The sequence below is a fragment of the Canis lupus genome, chromosome 21 (genome assembly GCF_048164855.1).
Source record: "Canis lupus baileyi chromosome 21, mCanLup2.hap1, whole genome shotgun sequence".
Lineage (NCBI taxonomy): Eukaryota > Metazoa > Chordata > Mammalia > Carnivora > Canidae > Canis > Canis lupus.
Genome location: NC_132858.1, coordinates 30408125 through 30432421, shown reverse-complemented (window position 1 = coordinate 30432421; position 24297 = coordinate 30408125). Strand labels below are relative to the sequence as shown.

At 42.0% G+C, this 24297-nt stretch overlaps 1 protein-coding gene across 2 annotated transcripts in view; it reads right to left on the bottom strand.

Annotated features, from left to right (window-relative positions):
- Nucleotides 1-3809: 3809 nt before the first annotated feature.
- HSD17B12 (hydroxysteroid 17-beta dehydrogenase 12) overlaps nt 3810-24297 on the bottom strand; it is a 154257-nt gene continuing 133769 nt past the window's right edge. For both annotated transcript variants that reach the window (XM_072791186.1, XM_072791187.1), the window contains 4 exons: nt 18082-18163; nt 16128-16193; nt 5570-5719; nt 3810-5281 (listed from right to left, as the gene is read on the bottom strand). In XM_072791186.1, the coding sequence (XP_072647287.1) occupies nt 5177-5281; nt 5570-5719; nt 16128-16193; nt 18082-18163 (403 nt within the window). In that variant the 3' untranslated portion in view covers nt 3810-5176. The remainder of the gene's footprint in view (nt 5282-5569; nt 5720-16127; nt 16194-18081; nt 18164-24297) is intronic.

Genomic DNA, 24297 nt, shown 5'->3' with positions numbered 1-24297 from the left:
TGAGTGCAGATATGGAGGTTCGCACAATCAACAAGCTCGGTGTACGTACACAGAAAACACTCGGAAAATAAACATTCTTCTTGAGCACAGGGGGTCCATTTTAAAAAACAGAGAGGGAGGCAAGCTGTAAGAGACTCTTAACTCTAGGAACCAAACTGAGGGTTGCTGGAGGGGGTGTGAGGGGGACGGGGTCACTGGGGACGGGCAGCGAGGAGGGCACGGGGTGTGATGAGCACGGGTGTTGTGCACAGCTGACGAATCACTAAATTCTACCTCTGACACTAGTAATATAGTATATGTCAATTAAATTGAATTTAGGTAAAAAAAAAATTAGCCACACCTAGACATAAACTACATCTCAAACACTTTCTAAGAATCGGTAATATTAACAAGTTTACATTTGTATTAGTTTCCTATGACTGCTGTAATATTACCGTGAACTCAGTGGCTTAAAACAAGATTACTCTCCCATGGTTCTGGAAGCCAGAAGTCCAGAGTCGGTGTGTAGGCCAAGATCAAGGTGTCAGCAGGGCCCTGACTCCCTGGAGCCTCTGGGGAGTAACCCCGCGCTGGTGCCTGACGGCGTCTGGAGGCTGATGGCCTTCCTTGACTTCCAAGCTCTGCCTCCGAGCTCATGCTGCTTTCTCCCCATGTGTAATCGTCCTCTTACTAAGGCAATGTGTGATTCCATTTAGGGTCCGCCTGGATAATCTCATCCCAAGATCCTCTAACCTAATCACATCTGCAAAGACCCTTCCCCACATAACGCAGCAGTTACAGGGTGCAGGGATGCGGACCTGGTATCTTTGGGGGCTGTTGCTCAGCCTGCTGCAACATGAATAAACATATTTACTTTATGCCAGGTTACACCTTGAGCACTTCAGAAATAGGAATTTTTGCTCACCAACAGTCTACGAGATAGGTGCAGGTGCTGTTGTTATTCTCATTTTGAGGAAGGCAAAACTGAGGTAGAGGAAGGCTATAACTCGCCTAAGCTGTGTCATACCCACATGTTCTCTGGCCACGATGTAATTACTTAGAAATCAGTAACAAAAGATTTAACTTTTATCCTGAAAAAAAATTTAGATTTATAGGAATTTTGCAAAGCAGTACATAGAATTGCCATATACCACCTTTCACCTAGATTCTTCCAATGTTAACATTTAACACATTTGTTTTATCATTTTCTGTCACATAATTTTTTCGGAGCCCTTTGAGATTAAGTTGCATAGTTAATGTCTCATTAACTAAATACTCTAGTGTGTATTTCCCAAAAAACAAGAGCTTTTTTACTTTTTTACAGCACAACGATCAAACTCAGGAAATTAACACGGTACAGTGCGATTACCTAAGCTACACACCTTACTCAAATCTCACCCATTGTCTCAAACATGTCATTCTTAATCAAGATTCAACCCAAGATCATGTTAACATTTACTTGTCACATTTCTTTAATCTGAAACTTTTGACAAATTTAATTTGGTTCTTTAAAAACTACTAAGGGAGACAAATTTCTAGCAAAATGGTCAGGGAAAAGAAGGTGAGAAGACACAGAGGATATTGGGAAAGGAACGAGCAAGCTCAAAAAAAATCTAAGATTCCTCAAGTTATGACAATAAATTTGGGAAAAAACAGGAGTCAATGCTTAGAATATTTTTTTTTCCAAAATTGACTCAAAAAAAAAAAAAAATCAAAAGCTTGAGTAGTCTTATCACCATGAAAGCAACATCAGCAGTAGTTAAAAATCTTCCCACAAGTAAATACCAGGGTCAGATGATTTTATAAACTTCGAAGGACAAAGACTGCTCCGATCTTCTCGTCTTGCGGAGCCCAGTAAAATGAACCACATTCCCCAGCTCATTTAATGCAGTTACAGTATCGACACGAAAGGCAGACACTGGCAGACCGGTTCCTAAATACAGATGCAAAAATTCCAAGTAAAATACCAGCAGCTTGAATCCAGCAGTCCAACGGGAGCGAATGATGACCAAGGACGTAAAGGTGATTTTATACTAAAAAGCCGCCACGTAAACTTGACAGTATGTGTCAATTAAATTGAATGTAGGTAAAAAAAAAAAAAAAATAGTACAGGATCTGAGGTCTCCAGCAGACTCCATGGAGGCAGGTACCCCCGGCGCTTCTTGGACGTGCCAGGCATGTGCACCCCCGCTTCCTCGGGCGGGAGGGTCCAGCCGGATTTCCCTCCTCCCCGAAAGGCTCCCAGGACCCTTCAAACGCCACCAGCCGCATGCCCAGCCTGAGTACTGGCTCCCCACTCTCACCCTGCGCACACTGGTGCCCCCCCTTACCTTGCATGACATCCTCCCCTGCAGCACACAGCACTTCCACTATGTCTCTGTCTCGTCACCTGTCTCCCTCCTTGACTTGCCTCCCCTTCCCCCAGCTCCCTTAGAAGCTCTCGGGGGCAAGAACTTCTGTTCCTTCGTTCGCTGTAGCTTCTCCAGCACCCCCAGGAGGAGGGATGGGTGCAGGAGGAGTGGACAAGGTTGTAGGGTGCCATCGTCACACGGACATTGTTTCATGTAATATGTGTGTGTTCTCTTCTAGATGTTTCTGCACAGCCCTCTGCTGAAAGAATCCCATTCCGCAAGGAATTCAGGTTCTGTCCACATGTATAAGTTTTCATCACGAGGTGAGCAGCAAAGTACAAAGCCGTGAAGCCTTCAGCATTTCTAACTGAATTCGTTTCTAACATGTTCGACAGAGAGCTTTGAGAATTTCCTTTGACACTGTAACTGCAGAGCAAGTAGCAGAATCCGGGGCCACCCAACCCTCAGGTAATTGCTGGTGTCAACAGACTTAAAAAAAATCAGAGCACTACCTGAGTTTGTTCATCCTGCGAGGAGTCACCGCACGCCGCCGCTCGCCGCTCACAGGGCAGTTCTGCTGTTTGAACACAACAAACGATCCCACGACGGGAGCTCATCTCTTTAGGGCAGGGCCGCCGTTGAGGAGGCCGAGAAGGACAACACCTGCACTCCCTCCCAGCGTGTGCTGGACGTGCACAGACCAGCAGAGCGGCGACGTCATGACGCGGGCCACACGATCCTGTCGCGCTCCCCACGCCACCGCTCGGATGGGCGAGAAAACGAGAAGCGCAAGGCTGCAGATTCTACAAATCATTCTTTTACTTTACTGGTTCGGGTTCAAACCTTACCTGGCACACATCAGACTAGGACATCACGCGGAAACGCATATAAATCTAAAAAGCATGCTCCACTATTTTGAAAGTTCAGAGTGTGCTGAGCTCTCTTTTAATGACTTCACCTACCTAGAGACAGATTTTCATGCCACTATCTTCAGTCTTGAGTGTCAGATACAAGAAGATACTTGCCAAGTTGAAGTAGGAAAAGCTACAGCTCTGGAGTTTGGAGACGGCGACAGGATTTCCTGGTCAGAACACAACTGTTTTCCAACTTGGATAGAAGAGAACATATTTTGGGGATCCCTGGGGGGCACAGCGGTTTAGCACCTGCCTTTGGCCCAGGGCGCGATCCTGAAGACCTGGGATCGAATCCCACGTCAGGCTCCCGGTGTATGGAGCCTGCTTCTCCCTCTGCCTATGTCTCTGCCTCTCTTTCTCTGTGACTATCATAAATAAATTAAAAAAAAAAAAAGAGAGAACATATTTTGCATGTTTGTACATCGATCCCTCCCCAGCGCTACAGCCTCCACCGAAAACTACTTACTACCCACAACAGTCAACCAAACAATGTGTGAGAGTAAATGAAATATCGCCCAGGTGGTTTCACCATTTCAACAACAAAATGAGAGAGAAAAAGGCAATGTGTTTTTCATAAAACTAAGTTTATTCAATTTGAATGATTCTGAGATTATGGTCTTGCTTTTTGGGTGCTAAAATGTCTTTTCTTCTATATTATGATGCTAATAGCGATAGTACTTTGAATCTTCCTGTTTTTGCTTTACATCCTTAGCTGGCAAAATTAAGAGCTAGAGACACCTAAACAATGTGATTACTTTTTCTTATTTATTTTTTTAAAAATCTCCTGGCGCTTAAAACTCAGAGCCTAAGAACCAACAAGCCTTGGTAAAGACCTACCTTCTGTGTTACTTGTTTCATAATATTGAAGTATTTCTTGGTGATTTCCCTAAAACAAGCTTTGGAGCAGGATACAAGGAAAGTTTAATTTATAGTAAAAGCAAGTGTAAAAACAGCCTTAATTTCAAGCACCAAAGAAATACATCTTCAATCAACACTGTGGTTATATCACCTTTTATTAAAACTAGTCATCTTGCTATGTATAGGGTATCAATTTAAAAGCAGAAGGCCACTTCTGTGTTATCATTATGGTTTTAGGAATAGCCTGCAGTCACATACACGAACAGGACTGGTGCGATGTAGAAGCGAAGGCGGCGGAGGCCCAAGCAGGCCACTCTCCTGGGTCAGGGTGTTAGTGGCACCATCGGTGGCTGCTCATATCAATGTATTTTTGGTCCTTTTACTTATAAATCATACTATCTAGTTTTCAGTATTTACATGCATTTAAACTTGAGAAGAAATATGTATTAGGGGAAAGCACGTATTAGTGGGCTTCAGGTGTCAAAAGGAGCTCCATATTTCTGTGTATTATTTTTACGTCATTAGCTACCTTTGAGAACAAAAAGTTCCACATAAGTGTACAAATTGGGACATGTTTTTAGGAAACTTCATAGCAACGCATATTGCAGTGTGTCCTCCCATAAGTGAATCATTTAATCTCCACTCCCTCAAAGTGTTAAAAACAAAAGAAAGTAGCTAGCCATTACTTTGTAAAGTATATTTCAGAGAAAATACAAGAACCATCATCAATGGTATCTGGGGCCAGATGAAACCACTGAAGCATTATGTCTGATTCTGTCCTGTGATTTGCCAAGATGGTGTTGCTTCCCATTACACTGTTCTTGCTAGTATTCGTTCTATGTCCAATTGATATGAGCATTTATCCTAAACTTCAAAATAATTCCTGGTAGAATTCAAAATATACGTCCAGAACTCCTGAAAGCAACTTCTGCTTTTCTCCCAATTATGCCAATTTCTAGCCTAATAATAACTGATAAAATGACCACCGCAGATTTTGGAGAGGGGTGGGTGCCTTGCCATCAGCATGCGTAGGCTGGCGCACCTGGCCAAGCTACTCAGTGCAGTTATCAATGCTTAGTTCTTCTTGGCTTTCTTCATGTAGCGAGCCCGCGTGGACTTGCCCAAATTCATGGTTATTTTAAAATAAAGCCAGGTAGGCATGGCTGAAATTATTGAGTCCTATGGAAAGAAACAGAGAGATATGTAATTACAGCCTACAATTTGGGCTAATTTAGAGCATCTGATCTTATGTTTCACTATATTGTTGTTTTGTCAGTAAATTTTAAAGTTCTTGGGCGTTTGAAATAAGACGTAAATGCCTCATTAGTAAGTCTAGACGGTGTATGGATGCTAATACATCACATGCTATTCTGTGTGGATGCTAATACATCACACGCTATTCCGTGACTCCGTGGGGAAGAAAACCCCAAACCAAAGTACTGACTGGAGACTCGGAAATCCACATACCATGAGAGAATGGATCAGATACCCGGTGGTTCGGGACTGCAGGCCCACTGTTTGAATCGCAGACTTCACATATGTCTCTGCAGATGGCTTATCCAGGGTTGGCTTTCGGATTTTGGATAGCTTGGTAGCTACGTAGTAGGGCAGGACACTCTGGAAAGGCAACACACATCCGCACCGCAAAGAACAGAAACAAAAAAACATGCTGTTGATTAGGTAGACCACAAACTCGGAACTTAGTGACGCTTGATTTCTCCTGGTGCAATGGGGAAGACATTCGGGTGAAATCTTCAGAGAGAGAAGAAGGGAGAAGCACACCGAGGGCCAGCTTGAGAGAATACATGACAGTGTAAAATAAACTGCAACAAGGCAATCTATCAACGAAACAATCTGAGACTGAGAAAGCATTAAAAATATGCACAAATAGACCTTTTTGAACCTTTAAAAAGGCGGCACTAGACAAACCTAGAGAGCAGAGCTTCTGGAGAGGATACTCTTTCTACCCTCACTACACTGAACATGGTTACAAAACCACCATGAAGACTTTTGACATTTTATTCTCCTAAAGACATAATGCTCATTTTCATAACTTGTGGCTCATTAACATGGTTCTATCAGCTTCAGTGCCTCGAAAATAAGCATTTCGGGCAGCCCAGTGGCTCAGTGGTTTAGCACCGCCTTCAGCCCAGGGCATGATCCTGGAGACCCGAGATCAAGTCCCACGTCGGGCTCCCTGCATGGAGCCTGCTTCTCCCTCTGCTTGTGTCTCTGCCCCTCTCTCTCTCTCTCTCTCTGTCTCTCATGAATAAATAAAATCTTAAAAGAAATTAAATAAAATAAGCATTTCCCTTTCTCAGACCTTAGCTACTACTACCCTTCCTCCTCAGTTTACTACTCTGTGTCTGAGTTTTATAAACTTTGCTACTGTAAGACAGGATCATCCCTCCCCCCGCTTTTTTTTTTCTTTTTTCTTTGCAGGGGAGACACTATTACCATAATGGAAACAGACTGGGTAACCAAGAGAAAGACACTTGACGGGAGTGGTGTGAGATGACAGATCTGAACACTACTTGTTAGAAAACCTTAACTAGTGTCAGGTTCCTTACTGCCTAAGTTTGGTTCATTTGGGGATGATTCAACATAGGACACAAGGAAACCCTATTACAATGGGTCCTGAGTCATGGCACAAGAGGTTCCTTCTACAGCTTGGAATAACTTGGGTTTGGTTGTTCAGTAAAGACTCAATGAATGGTTTTTGCGAATTTATCACCATTCATGTATTCCCCCACTTACTGAGCAAAAATATTTTGTCAAAAAGGTCTTTAATTTTAAAGCCATGCTGCAGCAAGGATATAGCATGTGAGAGCACAAACCAAAGAGAGATCTCAGACTCACACAGTATGAAATAGAGTTCACCGAGGCCCTAACAATGGGTAAGGAAAGAAAACTTTGTTTACTGGGGTGATTAGCAAGCAAAGCAAAAGAAAGCACATGCATATGGACCATCTCAAATGATGAAGGAATATAAGCAAGTCACGTCACATCTCTGTCCTGGTTACAAAAAACCGTGAAGATTTAAAAAACCATTTCCATCTACAGATCACAAGCCTGCTAAGGGTACTGTAAAGTTCTGAGTGTCTCAGGATGAAGACAGTCTGATAATTATACCTTCCAATTACACCATGATATTATCACACACACACAGCCTGTAGATACACAGCATAAATTGGACTATTTTGATCTTGTAGAAGAATTAAGTGGCACTGCCTGGCTGAGCCACTTGATGGTGCCACAAGTTAACTCACCATTCAGCTAAACCATCCAGATAGCTGAGGGAACCTCCTAGCTCTGGAGGTGGAGGCAAGAGACACCTGCCTAGGAATTTCAAGCTGAGCTGTGTTTTTCCAATGAAGAAATGTAAATTCTGTTCTGGAAAGGGTATTTATTTCCAACAATGGCTCAAAATCAAGGCAGTTACCTTGGCCTAGCAGAAGATGCAAAGGATTCAGAGATGAAATGACTTTAGAGCTAACATCTTAAATAAAGTGGAGGACGTTGCCAGGTAAAGAAACAACGGAAGAACGTTTTGGGTAATGAGAACAGCAGGAGCAAAGAAAGGGAGAGACAGAGAAGATGATGTTCTCAGGCAACTGCAAGCTATTCAGTATGGTTCAAATGCCAGAAATGTGTGGAGCAGGGGCAGGAGGAAAGCTAAGTGGAACAGAGAACTAAACCCAATCACTGGAGAGTAGTGATTTCTAAAGCATCAGCTCCATGAAAACACGGTCTTATTCCCCACCACGTTGCCAATGCTCAGAGCAAGTAGTACCTAGCAGACAGGAGGGATGCACATAAGATCTGCTGAGTGACTTAGCAACAGAGTACCTCCATGTGCATGGAACTGTAGAACTGTACTGGGGTCCCCTTGCACTGCTAGGGGTTAATTACACCAGCAAGTCGACGATGTAATATGAGATTTTAAACCAAAATTTTAGATATATTTTTTAAAAGATTTTATTTATTTATTCATGAGAGACAGAGAGAGAGAGAGAGAGAGAGGCAGAGACACAGGCAGAGGGAGAAGCAGGCTCTGTGCAGGGAGCCCGATGCGTGACTCGATCTTGGGACCCCGGGGTCACGCTCTAAGCTGAAGACAGATGCTCAACCACTGAGCCACCTAGGTGTCCCTATATTAGATATTTTCAAGCTTAAGCAAGATCTTCTCTCTAAACCATGACAAACTTACTGGTCTAGCTACTTGCCAAGAATTTAAAAAGGAGTATTTCAAGTTCTATGTAAAAGCAAAGAAATCCACCTCAAAATGTCATCTAGGCATATCCTCAAAGAGTTTACCAAAACCACAGTAAATGATAATTAATCCATTTTCCTGCCTACTCAAGGAAACATATCAGTGAACAGGTTGAGAATACACTCACCCTTCCACGGGAAGTATTTTGGGCAGAACAAATTTCACCAGTCGCTTAAGCTCAAAACTTTGCCATTATAAAGATTACCACTTGGAAACAACCTGGGTCTTCACAGCCACAGGCAGGCAAGTGCCTTGGGATTCCAACTTAGAAGCCCAAAGTGAAAATAACTAGTTAGGCCATAAAGCAAAGCTATTGATGTCTGTCCTTATTCAGCTTGTTTTTTAAAAAATAAAAATCCCTGGAGACAATATGGTATCTTTTTTCTCACCCACTAGAGTAGCTTGCTTAGTTAATTTGGTCCTTAGAAAACAGGGAATCCCTGGGTGGCGCAGCGGTTTGGCGCCTGCCTTTGGCCCAGGGCATGATCCTGGAGACCCGGGACCGAATCCCACGTTGGGCTCCCGGTGCATGGAGCCTGCTTCTCCCTCTGCCTGTGTCTCTGCCTCTCTCTCTCTCTCTCTCTCTCTCTCTCTCTGTGTGACTATCATAAATAAATTAAAAAAAAAAATTTAAAGAAAACAAATCAGGCGGCCTGACTCAGAACAGGAAGGCCACTGTAACTAAATGTCATGGAAAACTGGAAAGGTGGATACCCAACACCATGTGGCAGGTATTGGGGTTCTTGTGGTACAGCACCATTGGAAAGGGCCAAGCAAAATAGATGTTATCAATGACAAACCCGGAGATTCACCTGGCTGGAAAGGATTGGAGTCCAGTGATCCCCAACAGGACTAACGTTACTATTTTTTTAAAAAAGATTTTATGTATTTATTCACGAGAGACACACCGAGAGAGAGGTAGAGACACAGGCAGAGGGAGAAGCAGGCTCCCTGCGGGGAGCCTGATGCAGGACTCGATCCTGGGGCCCTGGACCCTACGGCAGACGTTCAACCACTGAGCCACCCAGGTGCCCCCTAATGTTACTATTCTTAAGCCATTTTTTAATGTTGGTACAGCTGACCAGATAGGATTATTTCCTGGGAGAATTATATTGCTTTATAGTTCTACTTAGATTCCATCTGTACTAACAAAGACACACTCCATTACCTCCTTTTATTGGCATTGGCAATTAACAAGAAAAATGGATGAAGAATTCTGTTTTCAATCCTAATAGCCACTTCTCAGTGTTTAGCTTTCTAGCTCTCTGAAGCCCAATAGATGTCTATGATTATTCTAAGCTATAAAATATTTAACAAAATATAAAAGAGGAATATCTTTTTTTATTTTTAAAAAAACCTTGAATTTTATTTTCTCCTTCATCTCAGTGTGTCCTATTTATTTTTTAAATTTGTTCTGATTAGGGCAGGCTGGATGGCTCAGCAGTTTAGTGCTGGCCTTCAGCCCAGGGTGTAATCCTGGAGACCCCGGATCGAGTCCCACGTCGGGCTCCCTGCATGGAGCCTGCTTCTCCCTCTGCCTGTGTCTCTGCCTCTCTCTCTCTCTCTGTGTCTCTCATGAATAAATAAATACAATCTTAAAAAATAAATTTGTTCTGATTAAAAACTATATTTAGCTGAATTAACAAAACCACCAACTATCACCACCCAAGAGGTTCAAAGTACTGGAAAGTGATAAATTAAGAGAAGGGGGCCCAGTGAATGTCCCCATTACAGTGAGTTCACATCTAAGCAAGTATTCTTCTGTAATCTCACACTAAACATGAGAAAACCCGTTTCATTTTCAGGCCAGTTGAAACCTACAACTGCCTTCTCTGGGTTTCTTGGTCTCAACCTATGTCCTCATCCTCATCTATCCTCTAATAAAGAGTCAGATAAACTAAACCCTAAGGGATGGTTTCAGTTTGCAAATGATCTCCTTGTTGACAGCATTTCCAGAGACTTGGTTTCCCAGCTCCAAGGCAGAAAATTCTATGAAGCAGAGCAACGCCTCCGAAGATCACACACTTCGGAGGTATTCAAGCCCAGGATACAAAATCATGTGTGCTGTTTTGGCCAGGAAAGCATAACATGAATCTAATCATGAGGAAGCATCAGATAAACCCCAAATACGGAATGTTTAATTCAGAAAGAGCAAGAGGAGTACTGTGCTCTTTAAAAATGCCAATGTCTGCTGTTTGAAGCTGGTAAAATAAAAAATAAATAAAAAAAAATAAAATAAAATAAAATAAAATAAAATAAAATAGAAAACGTCCATGTCATATAAACTATGAAAGGCTGTGGATATATTTCAGATTAACAGAAACTGAAGGGATGGGACAAATATAGGATACATGGTCCTAGACTAAATTCTTTGCTGGAGGATAAAAAATGCCATAAGGAATATTATGGAGTCTAAAACTGGAATACAGACAGTAAATAAGGTAAAAATATTATATCAATGTTAACTCTGAAGTCGATAACTATGTTGATAACTATTACATAAGAAAATATCCTCATTATTCGGCAACAGACACTGAAGTATTTACAGGTAAAGAACCATGACGTCTGCAACTGACCTTTCAATAATAAAGCAAATGTAATAAGTTGCATAACATTAAGTGAATCTGGGTAAAGGGGACTAGGGTGTTCTTTGTACTATTCTTATTCTTACAGCTTTTCTGTAGATTTGAAATTATTTCCAAATAAAAAATTTTTTAAAAACAAGGCAGTTAGTGAAGGTTTTACAGAATAAAAGTTCAAGAAGTATAATTTCGGGAAGTTGGTGCAGTCTTAGCTACTTCTTATACTTTTTCAGCACCCTAGCTAGCTGGTACATGGCGTACAGATGGAGCCAGTGCCCAGTCCTACCAACTCGCCAGTCGGGTCACTTAGGATTTTGCCCTCTGAAAGAGTTAAGCGTAATTCTGACTGGGCTTTAATTATAGGGCAGTAATGAAAGCAGTCCTCACCAACATACCAAGAGCACACTTTTGATAAGGCCTACTTAAGAACGAACTTCTTACCCTCAATTCAAATGTAAGAGACAGAATTTATCAGGTCCTAAATTCACCTTTCCATTTGCTGTCTCCACTGTTCATTTGCATTTCCACAAAATCCTTATTTCACAGCAAATCTGAATTTATGAAGTAAATTTTAAATGCTCTCAATTATTATTTTGCTCTCAAAAATTATAGGAGAGAAGTTGAGGGAAAGATGGGAAGAGAAAAGCAAAGGAAAAATATGGATAAGGAATTAATATAAAACAACCTAAATTCAAAAAACATATTATCTTCCTCTCCCCAAAGAGCCATCTGATACACATTCACACGGAGGCAGACCTAAAAAGATAGTTTTCCTTCCAAGGATTACGAGAAACTGAAATTTGGTAACACAGCATTAGCCTGAAAGCCCTCTAGATAGAGAGGTCGAAAATTCAAGACCAGAGGCCTATGTGAGCAAGAGAAGAAGCTCAAAAGGTCTCTAAAATGAATGTGTCCCGCAAAGTATGGCCATGTGTAACCAGAGTCTTCCGTGACCCCAAGCAAAAGGCAGGTCCCTGGTGTGCCCCAAATTACATGTGCCATTAGCAACACAGAGACAAACAAGGTTAAAAAAAAAATCCAGATCTCAAGAATATATTGAAGTGTGGGGAGGCAGGGGGGCCAGACTCTCTGGCCGAGGTAAATAATAAGAAACAGGAGAGCAGAAGGAGAGGCGCATCACGCGGCTGAGATCGGGTTTCCCAGGCAGGTGAAGTGTGGCCTGAGCCCTGAGAGATGGATGGAGATTAGAGGCTCAGGTGTGAATGGGGTGCGGAGACGGGGAGGGGAGAGGAGAGGAGAGGGGAAGGTGTGCCAGCACAGGCGCTAGTCCTGGGCACTGCCGGGGGCAGAGCACGTGCTGGACGCCACATTGCCCAGGCTGGCCGGACATACGGAGAGACGATGGGGTGGCAGGAGAGGCGATGGCCTGCTAGAGTGTGAATTCAATCCTGAGCATCGCAGGCAGCCACTGGGGGGCTATGAAGGAAAGCAACATTACCTAACTAGGGTTTTAGCAAAATCACCCAGGAAACAGTATGTGGGATGGAGTGGAGAAGAAAATTGCCAATAAATACTCCTGGTCCAAAAAATGTGCAGACATAAACCACCACCAAAGAAAAAAACAATAATTTTTAACTCTGAGCTTTATTTAGACCAGATGTTTTTGTTCCTTTGGTCAGAACTAGTATGATATCCTATTCTACTTCAGCATTCTGATGTGTTCACACAGAAATGACAACTGTATTCTCCTTCCCAAATATGTGCGTTTTAATTTTTTCGCCAAATTCACACTACATTTAAACCTTGAATGAATTCATTTGAAGGAAGACAATGAGCAATGAAATTACATAATTCAGAATTCATTATTGGGGAAAAACAAGTTTATCAAAGTTAAATGTCTCAAAAAACAAATGCTAATATGTTTTTGTAGTAGCTTCCAGTCATGCCAGACTAATAGGCAGAGAATATGGAAAAAAGATCTTTGAGGAAAACAAGCTGTGGGAATGAGAGAGGAGACAGTCCTGTCTATTCAGAGAATTTCAGAAATCGCTCGTCTGTGTTCACAGAGTGTAATATCCCCCTTTGTCAAACACTTGCAGCTTCTGACCATGCTGCCTGAAGATCACTCACTGATGGGTCTGTAGGATTCCTGCTTTAGTCTCAGGAGGTGTTTAAAAATTCTGAAATTAATAACTTGATTACAATAGATTCCTCAGAATGAGGAAATGGCACGACTCCGTGTGGCACGGGATGCCTGACCTCCCATGAATGCGTTGCTGCTTTCTTGTTACTGAAAGCCAGCACATTCTGTACGGCAGATTTCAGCTACTGGCATTAAAACAAGAGTCGAGGACAGAAGGGGGAGCATGATAGGTCAGTGTAAAATTCAGGATTCTTGAAAACCCAGTCTTCTTTCCCAATGTGCCCTGTGTATTTACGGGAAGCTGCAAATCACAATAAGACCAAAGGGCTAGGGTGTCCCTGGGTGGCTCAGCGGTTTAGTGCCTGCCTTCGGCCCAGGGCGTGATCCTGGAGCCCCAGGACGGAGTCCCATGTCGGGCTCCCTGCGTGGAGCCTGCTTCTCCCTCTGCCTGTGTCTCTGCCTCTTTCTCTCTCTTTCTGTGTGTCTCTCATGAACAAATAAATAAAATCTTAAAAAAAAAAAAAAAAAAAAAAAAGACCAAAGGGCTATGACGTCTGAGGTCCACTTGGGCGAGACCTCAGGTGGAGGCTTAGAGGAAGCCGACTCTGGATGGTCCTGGAAGATGAGGAAATTCTGACCTGACCTTTCCCTAACAACTACTCCCTCTCACTGTGGGGGCAGTCTTCACAGATAGAATAAAAGGTGTTAGAAACTAGATCTACACAACAGGTAGGGCCGTCTTGACTGTCCAAAGAGACAAGGGATGAAATGCAACCACTCAGCTAAGTACCTTCTGATTCCAGAAATGCCTGAGCTCAGATGGCACCAACGTGTTCAGTACTGTCCTGAAGGCCTCAAATAAGGAGCCCAGTCATTAAAAATAAAGGTTTTGGCGCCAAACAGCCTTGGATTTAAGTCCTGGTTCAACATGGACAAGGGGCTTAATAACCTCTTTAACCTCAATTTCCATAAATTTACAAAAGATGATAATCACACCACCTTATGAGGTCATTACGAGATAAAATGAAATAAATGGATACATATAAAGTGCTTAGCTTAGTGCTGTGCCTGGAAAGTAACCCTTCAAATATTAGCTATTGCGATGACTGGTCATCTGGGGCTTCAGGGTGCAAAAATTGAAATACTGGGCTCCCAGTAATGAGAGCCATGATAACAATGGGGTGCGTCAAGAAGTGGGGGCAGGTCGCAGGTGGGAGTAGGAAAGGGGTTTAAGCATTGCAACTTCTCCTAAGACATTGTCACAAATGTGCCTAAGCATGGAAATGCTGTGAGACATTATTACTTTGTGTTGAGCAAGAGCTGCTTTGAGACAGATACTCATAAAAATTCCTACATTTGCTTTCTCTCACATTTGGTATTGTATTTCCACAGCATTGTATCTGTTAGCTACATAATAAAAGCAAAGATCTCTACAAAAATTAAGTCAAAATGGGTCAAAGGCCTAAATGTAAAAGCTAAATCTATGAACTCTTGAAAGAAAACAGGGGAGACCTTCATGATATTACATTTGGAAATGATTTTTTGCAAAGGACACCAAAAGCACAAGCAATGAAAGGAAAAATAGATAAACGGACTACATCCAGAGTAACAACTTTTGTGCCTCAAAGGACACAATCCACAGAATGAAAAGGCAACCCACAGAGTAGAAGAGAATATTTGCAAATCATGTATCTGATAAAGGGTTAATATCCACAGTATATAAAGAACTCCTACAATTCAACGATAAACAGGTAAATGATCCGATTCAAAAAGGGTGAAGGATCTGAACAGACGTTTCTCCAAAGAAGATATATTATGGCCAATAACGAGGCTGAAAAAGTGCTCAACGTCAACTAATCATTGGGAAAATGCAAATCAGAACCACAGAGACCACATGCTACCCATTAGGACAGCTAAGACTCAAAAACAAAAACAAAACAAAATAACAAGTATCGGCAAGGATATGAAAAAATTGGAACTCTGCTATGTCGTTGTGGGAATCTAAAACAGGTAAGCTCCTATGGAAGAAAGTAAGGGAGCTCAAAGAAAACAATACATACACACACACACACACACATACATATATATAACTGCCACCTGATCCAGCAATTCCACTTCTGGGTACATTTCCAAATGACCTGAAAGCAGGGCGTCAAAGGGATAGGTGGACACCTCATGTTCACAGCAGCCAAGAGGTGAAAGCAACCCGAGCGTCCAACAGCAGCTGGATGGATAAACACAACGCAGTGTACGTTCACGGTGGAATTCTACTTGGCCTGACAAAGGAAGGCAGCTCGCACACGTGGCTGGACGCGGAAGATGTTCGATGGAGCGCACTAAGCCAGGCACAGAAAGACCAAAACTGTATGAAGGCCCCCGAACGAGATCCCTAGAGCAGTCAAATTCAGGGGGACAAAAGCAGGGCGGAGGCTGTTGCCCAGGACGGGGCGGGAAGGGAGGCGTTGCTGTTGAATAGACACTGTCTTGGTTCCGGAAGATGCAAAAGTTCTGGAGATGGATGGTGCTGAGGGCGCACAACAAGGTCCACGCACCTAATGCCCCTGAACTGAATACCCACAAGTGATTTAAATGGTGCTTTCTGGTACGTGTTTTTACCACAATTAAAACAAACCGAACCTCACTCCCACACGGCAGTCATCCTGAGTGTGCCGTCCACTCTGTTCTAGGAGGAGCTGGCTGTCTTCCGCTCCCCACCGGCCCTGCTGGTTCTTACACAGCGGGCTTGGGAACAGTCACAGCACACCTTACACTCCTGGCAGCTAAGAGATGCCGACGGTCCCAATTTTCTCAAAATAATACTGCAAGAAATAAAACCATGCACTTGGTTCTTCTACTTTAAGAATCCCGAGTTAAGAATTCTAGGGGATAATTTTTAAAAATCTAGGCATAAGTGCATAAAAGAAAAAGAAATCATGTCTTTAATGGTGTGCTAACGTCACACTCACTTCCTTAGGAATGGGATTTTCTTTCGTTGCCAAGACAGCAACAGTTGCTGTGGAAACCACACAAAAACAGGGACACGCAACTGAAACAAACCCCACTCACCTGCACAAAGATGCCCTTGCTCCTATATTCCTCATGGAGGCACCGAGAGAAGAAATCCACAAAAGCCTGGGATGGGGTGGGAGTGAGAAGGAAACACACGTTACATCAATCAGCCTGATTTGTAGCCATGGCAACACAAATAACAAACTACCCATTTAACATTGGAGTTTCTAATCATTCTTATTTCAAATGCAGAAGAGACCCTAAAAAAAAAAAACCCTCAAAATCTCAAGTTGTTTTCTTTTCTGCCACTAAATCAAGTATTTTTAGCAAACATAATCTCCAGATCAAATTTTGACTTAACCAGAAAGGGTCTTTTCTTTTTTCAGAAAATTAGTTTTCAAGAAGAAATGTTTTATTATATAACAAAGACTATGTTCCTCCTCCCCACTTGCCATTCAAACAGAAACACAATATGAATTCTGTTCCACTCTCCTCTATAGGGATTTTGTTGTCAGTAAAGAAAAGAAAAGAGCAAGAATCCTTTTGGTCCTTTGGGATGGCAAGATCCAAGAAGTGCAGGTTTGAATGTGACAGCCCATCCTCTGATAGTACAGTTTTAAATCTATTTGTAAAATATAATGTATCATTCTTCAAATATGGACTCAACTCAGGCTTAAAATGCAAAGTATCAATAATGACTCCACTAGGACCCAATTAATCATGTGCCCATGGAGAGCAGGGTGAGAGGGTCCAACAACCACCACAAGAAACATGGTGTCCGTTTTGACTACCCCCCCCCCCCGGTTTTTCCAGCGGACAAAGAGCCAAGTGAAAAAGAAGGCAAGCATTTTGCTCTGGAAGTTCTTATCATATTATATTTTGCTCATTTCCCCCTCAAAGCTGGTTTAATCTCAGCATCCCAATGGTCCTTTTCATTTCAGGGATGTATCCTTTGCCTCAACAATGTATAAGGCGCCATGGACCTGTAGGCAGCAGGAAATGTATCCTAAATAACATTTCCTACTAGTAATGTGAAGACGTGAGTCGTGACATAGTATACAATTATGACATCTTACAGAGAGTTCTAGAAAACTCTGGTCTCACTCCTGTAGTTACAATAAATACCCAGGATTCCGAGTAAGTGGCAAAATACACTCTCACCCGGGCTACCTTGCACCTACTGAGTGAAGTTACGTCCTGACTGGCTGCAAATTCTTCCTCTGGGCTCGGCAGAGTTGGAACTTCTGCTGGAGGAAGCTGACTCATTCACAAACCAAATCCCCAGTCATAAGCCTCACGCTCTGGTCAACAGAGCTGGCCTGGGCCAGTGAGCTCTCTGCGGAAAGCACAGTCAGGCATACCCTGTTCCCTTGCACTTTGCTTTGCCTACTTTACACAGACTGTGCTTACAGAACTGAAGGTTTGTGGCAACCTTGCAGCAGGCGAATCTGTCGGCAGCATTTTTCCAACAGCACATGCTCACTTCTTGGCTCTGCGTCATATTTGCCAATTCTCACAATATTTCAAGTTTTTCATTATTATTATATGTGTTATGGTGATCTGTGTTCAGGGATTACCACATGTCGCAAGCTCAGATGACAGCATTTTTTAGCAATAAAGTACTCTTTAATTACAATATATAGACTGCTTTTGTAGACACAATGCTGTTGCGCACGTAATAGACTACAGCAGAGTGCAAACATAACTTTTATATACACTGGAAAACCAAACCACTCATTTGACTCGCTTTATTGTGACACTCGTGCTTCTGTGGGGGTCTGGAACCACACCTGTAATAACTCCGAGGTATGCCTGAATCGGTTTTAAAACCAGTCAACTATTAGAAGAATAAAGCATCTGTGGATCTGGGATGTTGGCGTCCCACCCCTTTCCTTCCCAGTCTGTTTGAAAACAGCCAAGAAGAGAACTTCAAGAAGCTTCTATGCTTATTTCTCAGACTGAATAGTACTCATCATTCTTATTCTGACATGATTCACTAAAAATTGTTCACCTTGGTTGCAGAGTAGATGGCCAACAGTGGGACTGGGGCCATGCCACTGGCAGAGGAGATGTTCAGAATTGCCCCTTTAGACCTAAAAAGGAAAATGCACCAAGTAAACCGAATGAAATCATATATACGATGGTTCGTAAATTACAGATGGAGATACAGAATGATTTTAAACAGAAGAGGAGAGCTGTCTTTCTAACACACATCTCTCCGCGCCTTTCATCAGCACCTGATATCCGTGGTCAGTGAATGAGGCATAACTCAATCAACTAAAAATAGCTCTTGTTTGCCATGAGCTCATTCCTGTGTTAGTAATCCAGGGCATGACCAGATCAGAGCCACAGTCTCCTCAGTCGATCGCTCCTGTAGGAGGTCTCCTCTGGCCGCTTCACCAAGAATCCTCGCTTTTAGAAACACTCTCATAGTCCTTGCGCACCTTTATTTTGGCCTGCCGTCACATACTGCCTTGCTGTCCTGTTTAATCATCACATGTGTTTTTCACATGTTTCGCACGTTTTTCTCCCTCAACAAAACTATAAGTTTCTGTACATCATAGTCTTTGTCTTCAGCTTTTCCTCAAAACTACCCTGCACAGTCCTGAGCACGTAACAGGTGCTTAATAAAGCCACTGGCGCGAGTGAATGGCTAGGTTCTGCCCTCCTGCTTCCTTCAGGTTAGATATTCAGGCGCTAAACAAAGAGCTGACGATAAAATTATGTAACTCTATAGGTGATCAAACCATATTCTTTGCTAAAAGGCGAAGCTCAATTTCTACTATAACTTCTAGTGACTTCTGAAAGCTGAAAGTCAGAGAGTTATAGGAAATACTAATTTTATTAATAAATGAAAATTAACTGGAGGAAAGCAATGCTGTAAAATACCCGTTATTAGCAAGCACATAAGGGCAAAAGGGTTGCCTGAAGTGTGGAGTTAGGGTTTTAGGAATTTTAAACAGAATTAACGGCCAACTCTCCCCTTTCTTCTCAGGCTGGAGGATGGGATGTCCCCTTCAGCTACTGCGAACAACCCTACCTACCTCCCAGCCTCCAGGTGAGGTTCCTTTCCTTTCAACTCAGCTTCCCTTTGTTCTTTTTCTGAATTTACCTCCTCCAAGACCTATTTTTTTCATATTTTTTTAACAAGATCTATATAGGCCTGTTTTATGCAAAATAATAAAAGAAACATGATTAAATGGAATCTAAGTTATTTTAGACATAAATCTGAAAAGAAATAATCCCAAAAGGTCACCCAGTCCATCTGCCAGCCTCTAGGCGAGATGCCACAAACGAAGTCTGGACCCTCAGCTTCCTGTGTTACCGGAAACAAACTGTTGTCTTTGTTTTTATTTTTGAACCCAAGTCCTTATTAGTAACATAAACGTTCCTAGGCAGTGAAATCCACTCACATTTTGGTCATTGAAATCAAATTTAAAATTAAAAAATGTAATATTACGGTTTTAAGGGAAGTTGGAAATATTTAGGGAATGTGTTGATTATATCATTCTGGTATGTTTTGCTTGTATCTCAAGAGACAGAAAAGCCTTTTGTTTTTAAATAGGGGTAAGAGAGTAAGAGTGTCTCTCAGGAGTTAGAACCCAGTCACTCTAAGGTAAAAGCTAGTAATTAGGAATGAATATCTAAGATTTTGATTTTATCTATATTTGTGATAAACTCCTCCGATCAAAATGGACTAAAAGCCATTTCTGTTACTGGAGACTTTTAACAGAGTATTAATTTATGATGTTTAAAATATCTTTATCTTTTTAGGGTGTTGAAAATGTTCTCAAATTAGATTGTGGTGATTGCTACACAGCTTTGTGAACACACTAGAAACCACCAAATTGTACACTTTAAATGGGTGGTTTTTATGGTATGTGACATAGATCTCAATAAACGTGAAAAAGATAAAAATGTATTTATGATATATTATAAGGTGCCACCTGTAAGCTCAGAGTAAATTCCAACCAAGTGAAAGCTAAGAGAGCTATGGGATCTTCTGCAACACAGAATACTTTCTGAGAAGTAACCCCAAATCCTGATAAGTTGCACCCCCTCCTGAGCTCTAACCTCTTCTCATGTAACCGGGAATTGCTATGGCCTCACTCATTTGGAACAGATGAAGAAAAAGCTAGTTTAGAGTAGTTGTAGATGATAATGTTCTTCACTGAAGCTGTATTATATCAGTGCTGGTTTTATTAGCTGGATTATGTGCTCTATTATACTCAGATTGGCAGAGGTGGTTGCATGTGCCCTTGAACAAAAATCTTAATATTTTAAATTTCATTCCTCACAAGTGAAATGCATTTTAAAAGTCTTCCAAAATTAAAGTTTAACATTACCAAATACATTTTAAAAATTAAATCTTGATCTTACTAACACACGCTTTTAAAACTTCACTTACCAAAGCAATGATTTCAATGAAGGAAAATTTATTTAAAGGCAATAAAAACTACCTGTTTTAAAAAATAATAGACTAATGATCAAATATGCCACAATTATGCAGGTATGCCCTTTGAACTGTTTAGTTCCTTTGAGGGAACTAAGATCTTTGTTTCTCAAATACTCTATTCCAAATAAAATTTCTAGGAGGTAGAGTTTGAATTAGCGAATAGTCAGAATTTGAGGGAACGTTATTCAAACACTCTAGAATACATTACACAAACCCGAGACCAATGAAGTCTAAAGCAAGAGCCCACTAGACCTGAGGAAATAAAAGGAGAGCATTTATAATTGTATCATAATGACAGCGGAGAAACACCCCTTCTACGAAAACTCTGTGCTAACAAGAAGCACACGTATTTGTCTAGCAAAAACCTTCCTCCCACACCCACACTAGCACAGAATTCTCTTTCTCTCCAAGGATAATAATATTCAACTTAGTTTTGTCTGAATCATAAACAACACGCTGGTGCAGCTGTCTCCATCCCTGTACCGTGTGCGGTCTCTATTCCTCACGTAGGGATGGGAATGAACACTTGGGACCGCGAGGCACAACGACTCGTCTTTAAAATCAACTACTTTGTCTGGCTCTAATCCTCCATCTAAGCAGAATTAGTGACGTCAAACCAGTTTCCATGGCAGAGGCAGACTCATGACAGCTCTGTTATATCAAGCAGAAGGACAAAATGGGCTTGTGCTTAATTGCACACGAAAACAAACATAAAACCGAACCTTAGTTAATCTCTCATTTTCTGGGGACTTGGGGAGCAATTCTAAGATTGGAAGGTACATTAACAATATTTGCTGAAGTTCCATAATGAAGACTCATGTTGCTCATACTTCAGCACACTTCCCAGCCCGTTATGACAAATACCCAAATAAACAACTCAAGTAATATTTTCTGTGATAGAACATTCTTAATTCATCACACTGCCTACTTGCTAACAGCCACACGATGGTGTCTCAGTGGTACACATTACTGAGGATCTACCAGAACTAAAATACCACAAAAGCAAAGCAGAAAACACCACTGCTGATAAGGAAGCACCTCTCCACAGAAACACACTCTCTGCAATTACTGCCCTTTCACCAGCCAAACGTGAAACTCATCCAACCCTACAAAATTCAGTATCTGGTATTTGTGGCTTCCTATCGCTATGGTCTCCAGTAGAACTCCCTCAGACCTGTGAAAACCCCATCCTAATACTCTCCTTAATTGTCACCTGGATAAAAAAAACTGGCCAGGCCTTTATTTTCCCATAAGTGCCCCCACTATTCCATCAAGCTGTTGCAGGGTCCTCGTCCACAGCTCTATAAAAATACTATTGTCATAGAGGAAATGCTAGGTCTCCTTTGAATAAGTCACTGATTTCCGCCTTCCTCGGTAACCTCGGCACTGCCCTGCGATGGGGGCTGGGCGGGGGTGGGGGCGCTGCCGTGAAGGACTGGAACACAGGGTCAGCTCCAACACGGGAAGCTAACTGTATACGGAGTTTGATGGCAGACAGGGGAGACTGCAGAAAAGACTCCATGATGATCCTTCCTGTGTCCATTTCTTCCTGGAGGGTCATTATTTATTTATTTTTCTTTAAGCTTAAACATAACACTGAAATTGGTACAGACAATTCTCTAACAGACTCTCAAGACTGAGAAACATATCAAAACAGAGTTCTATGTCAGAGAAGAATCCTGGAACACAGGGGTCAGACATATAATTAGAACCAGCAATCCAAATACATTATACAAATCCTGCTTTGCTGAAGAAGTTTGCAAACATTTCCCACATGAAAGAGAACTGCCTGCCCTAAAACACCATAACATGTCATAATTCCACCTTAAGCAATACAGTATGAAAGGGGCTATTTTTAGCTTTTCCATGGTTGTTATGGCAACCACCTCCTGGCTCCAGCTGTACACAATGTTTATAATTCCAGAGAAGTGGAAAGAGCAAGTTTCCTCTATAATGTAATTATGCACTTTCTACTTCTGTGGTAATAATACCTTAGTTTAATTATAGATACTTGTTTAGTGATAGTCAGTTGGCTTTAGGCTATCGTTCTAGAGGGTTTGGAAAATCTTATACATCAGAGGTAGAAATCAGTGAAAGGGGAAAAACAACAACAACAACAAAGGGTCTTTATAAAGGACTCCGTTTTACTCAATGGAAATATGACTCCTATGGAAACCAACCATAGGAAATACGCCATTTAAGGATGGTGTAAAGGGCAGGCTATACTAAAATCACTTGCAGATGATCCTCTCCTCCTGGGCACACGGCTAACAACATTCCTGGACTCCTAGGCAGTTAGTCGTAGCCTGCAACTGAGTTCTGGACAATGGACTGTTGGCAGCAGTGATGTACACCATTTCCAGGCCTGGCCCAAGAAACCTCCCATAAAACCATCCTCATTCTCTCTTCCCTCATCTGCTAGCTGGATGCAGAAAATACAGCAGAAAACTACAAAGCCCAGGGGAAGAAAAGCCCCTACGTGGAAGGAGTCTGAGATCCCTGATTGACGGGGTAGAGCAAAGCCCAACCACTGATCCACACCGGCTGTGTACCAGCAATCAGGGGGAAAAAAAACCCCTAACCTCTAGAGTGTTAAGCCACTGAGATCTTGGGATGGTCTCTTCTAGCACTCAGCCTACCTTAATGAACACAACTAGTAACTCCTTTGAGTGGGCACCGCTGTCCCCTCCTCTCCCAAACCAAAATACTGATTCACAAAGTCCACTTCCCCTTCTTACTAGTTCTTAGCAAGTGCCACAGTCACCCTCATGGTGTCAGGTTCAGGCTACAGCCTGTGATGGCTTCCCACCAGATCATTTCTCAACCTTAGTCTAAATCAACCTGATTTCCTACAGGCAAAGATCCAGTTCATCTTCCATGATAAACTCTGCTCGGTTAGTGCCTGCTGAATGAATGGATCCCCTTCTTTGCATTCTTATCTAATGCTCCAGCTATGACTGCGATCATGGCTGCTAGGTCTCTAGAGATAGGAGTGAGGTTCCTGGCACCCTAGGTCTGTATCATTTACTAATTATGAAGCTTCACAGCACTCCAGTTCTTTGGGACTCCAACTTTCTGTCTATCAAATAAGGGAGGGGCTGGTTTCAATTACTTAAAGTACTAAAATTCTATGACTATTGAAATCCATTATGATCTGCAAGATTACTTCACAACCATCATCTCTTTTGATATGGTTTTCACCAACTTACTTAAAAATTCCTTTTCCAATACTTCTGTGGCTTATAAGTATTTTGTTTTTAATAGATGGATTCACTGTCCTGAATTAACACCAAGACACTGGCAGATATCAAACTGGGTTAAGATGATGGCCAAAATTTCATCCCTTCTGAGTTCTAATCTGTCAGCCCCAATTCTCTGTAATTTACCATTTTGTCTCCTTTGATCAGTTTGTCATTTCCACATTGGACCATCGGGGGCACATTCCCACTGTTGACCAACTCGAAGCAGTGTCAGGGTTTGAAGGGAAATCTTACTAAAGGAATTGAAATATACCAAACTTCATATAAAATGGAATTACAAACAAAGACTGCAAAGAAGCAGTTTCTCAACCAGTCTCTGCAGATGCCAAGCAAAATGGATTCCTAACCTCGCTTCCTCAACTCTGTACAGTGGTGGGAGGCTATCAAAGGTAAATGAGTTCACACACATCACGTCCTTGTATACTTGGCACATAATCGGTATTCAATAAATAGCTGTAAGCCCTGCCTGAAGCTGGTCATAGAGGCTTCTTCACAGAGGTAGGGTCTTTGG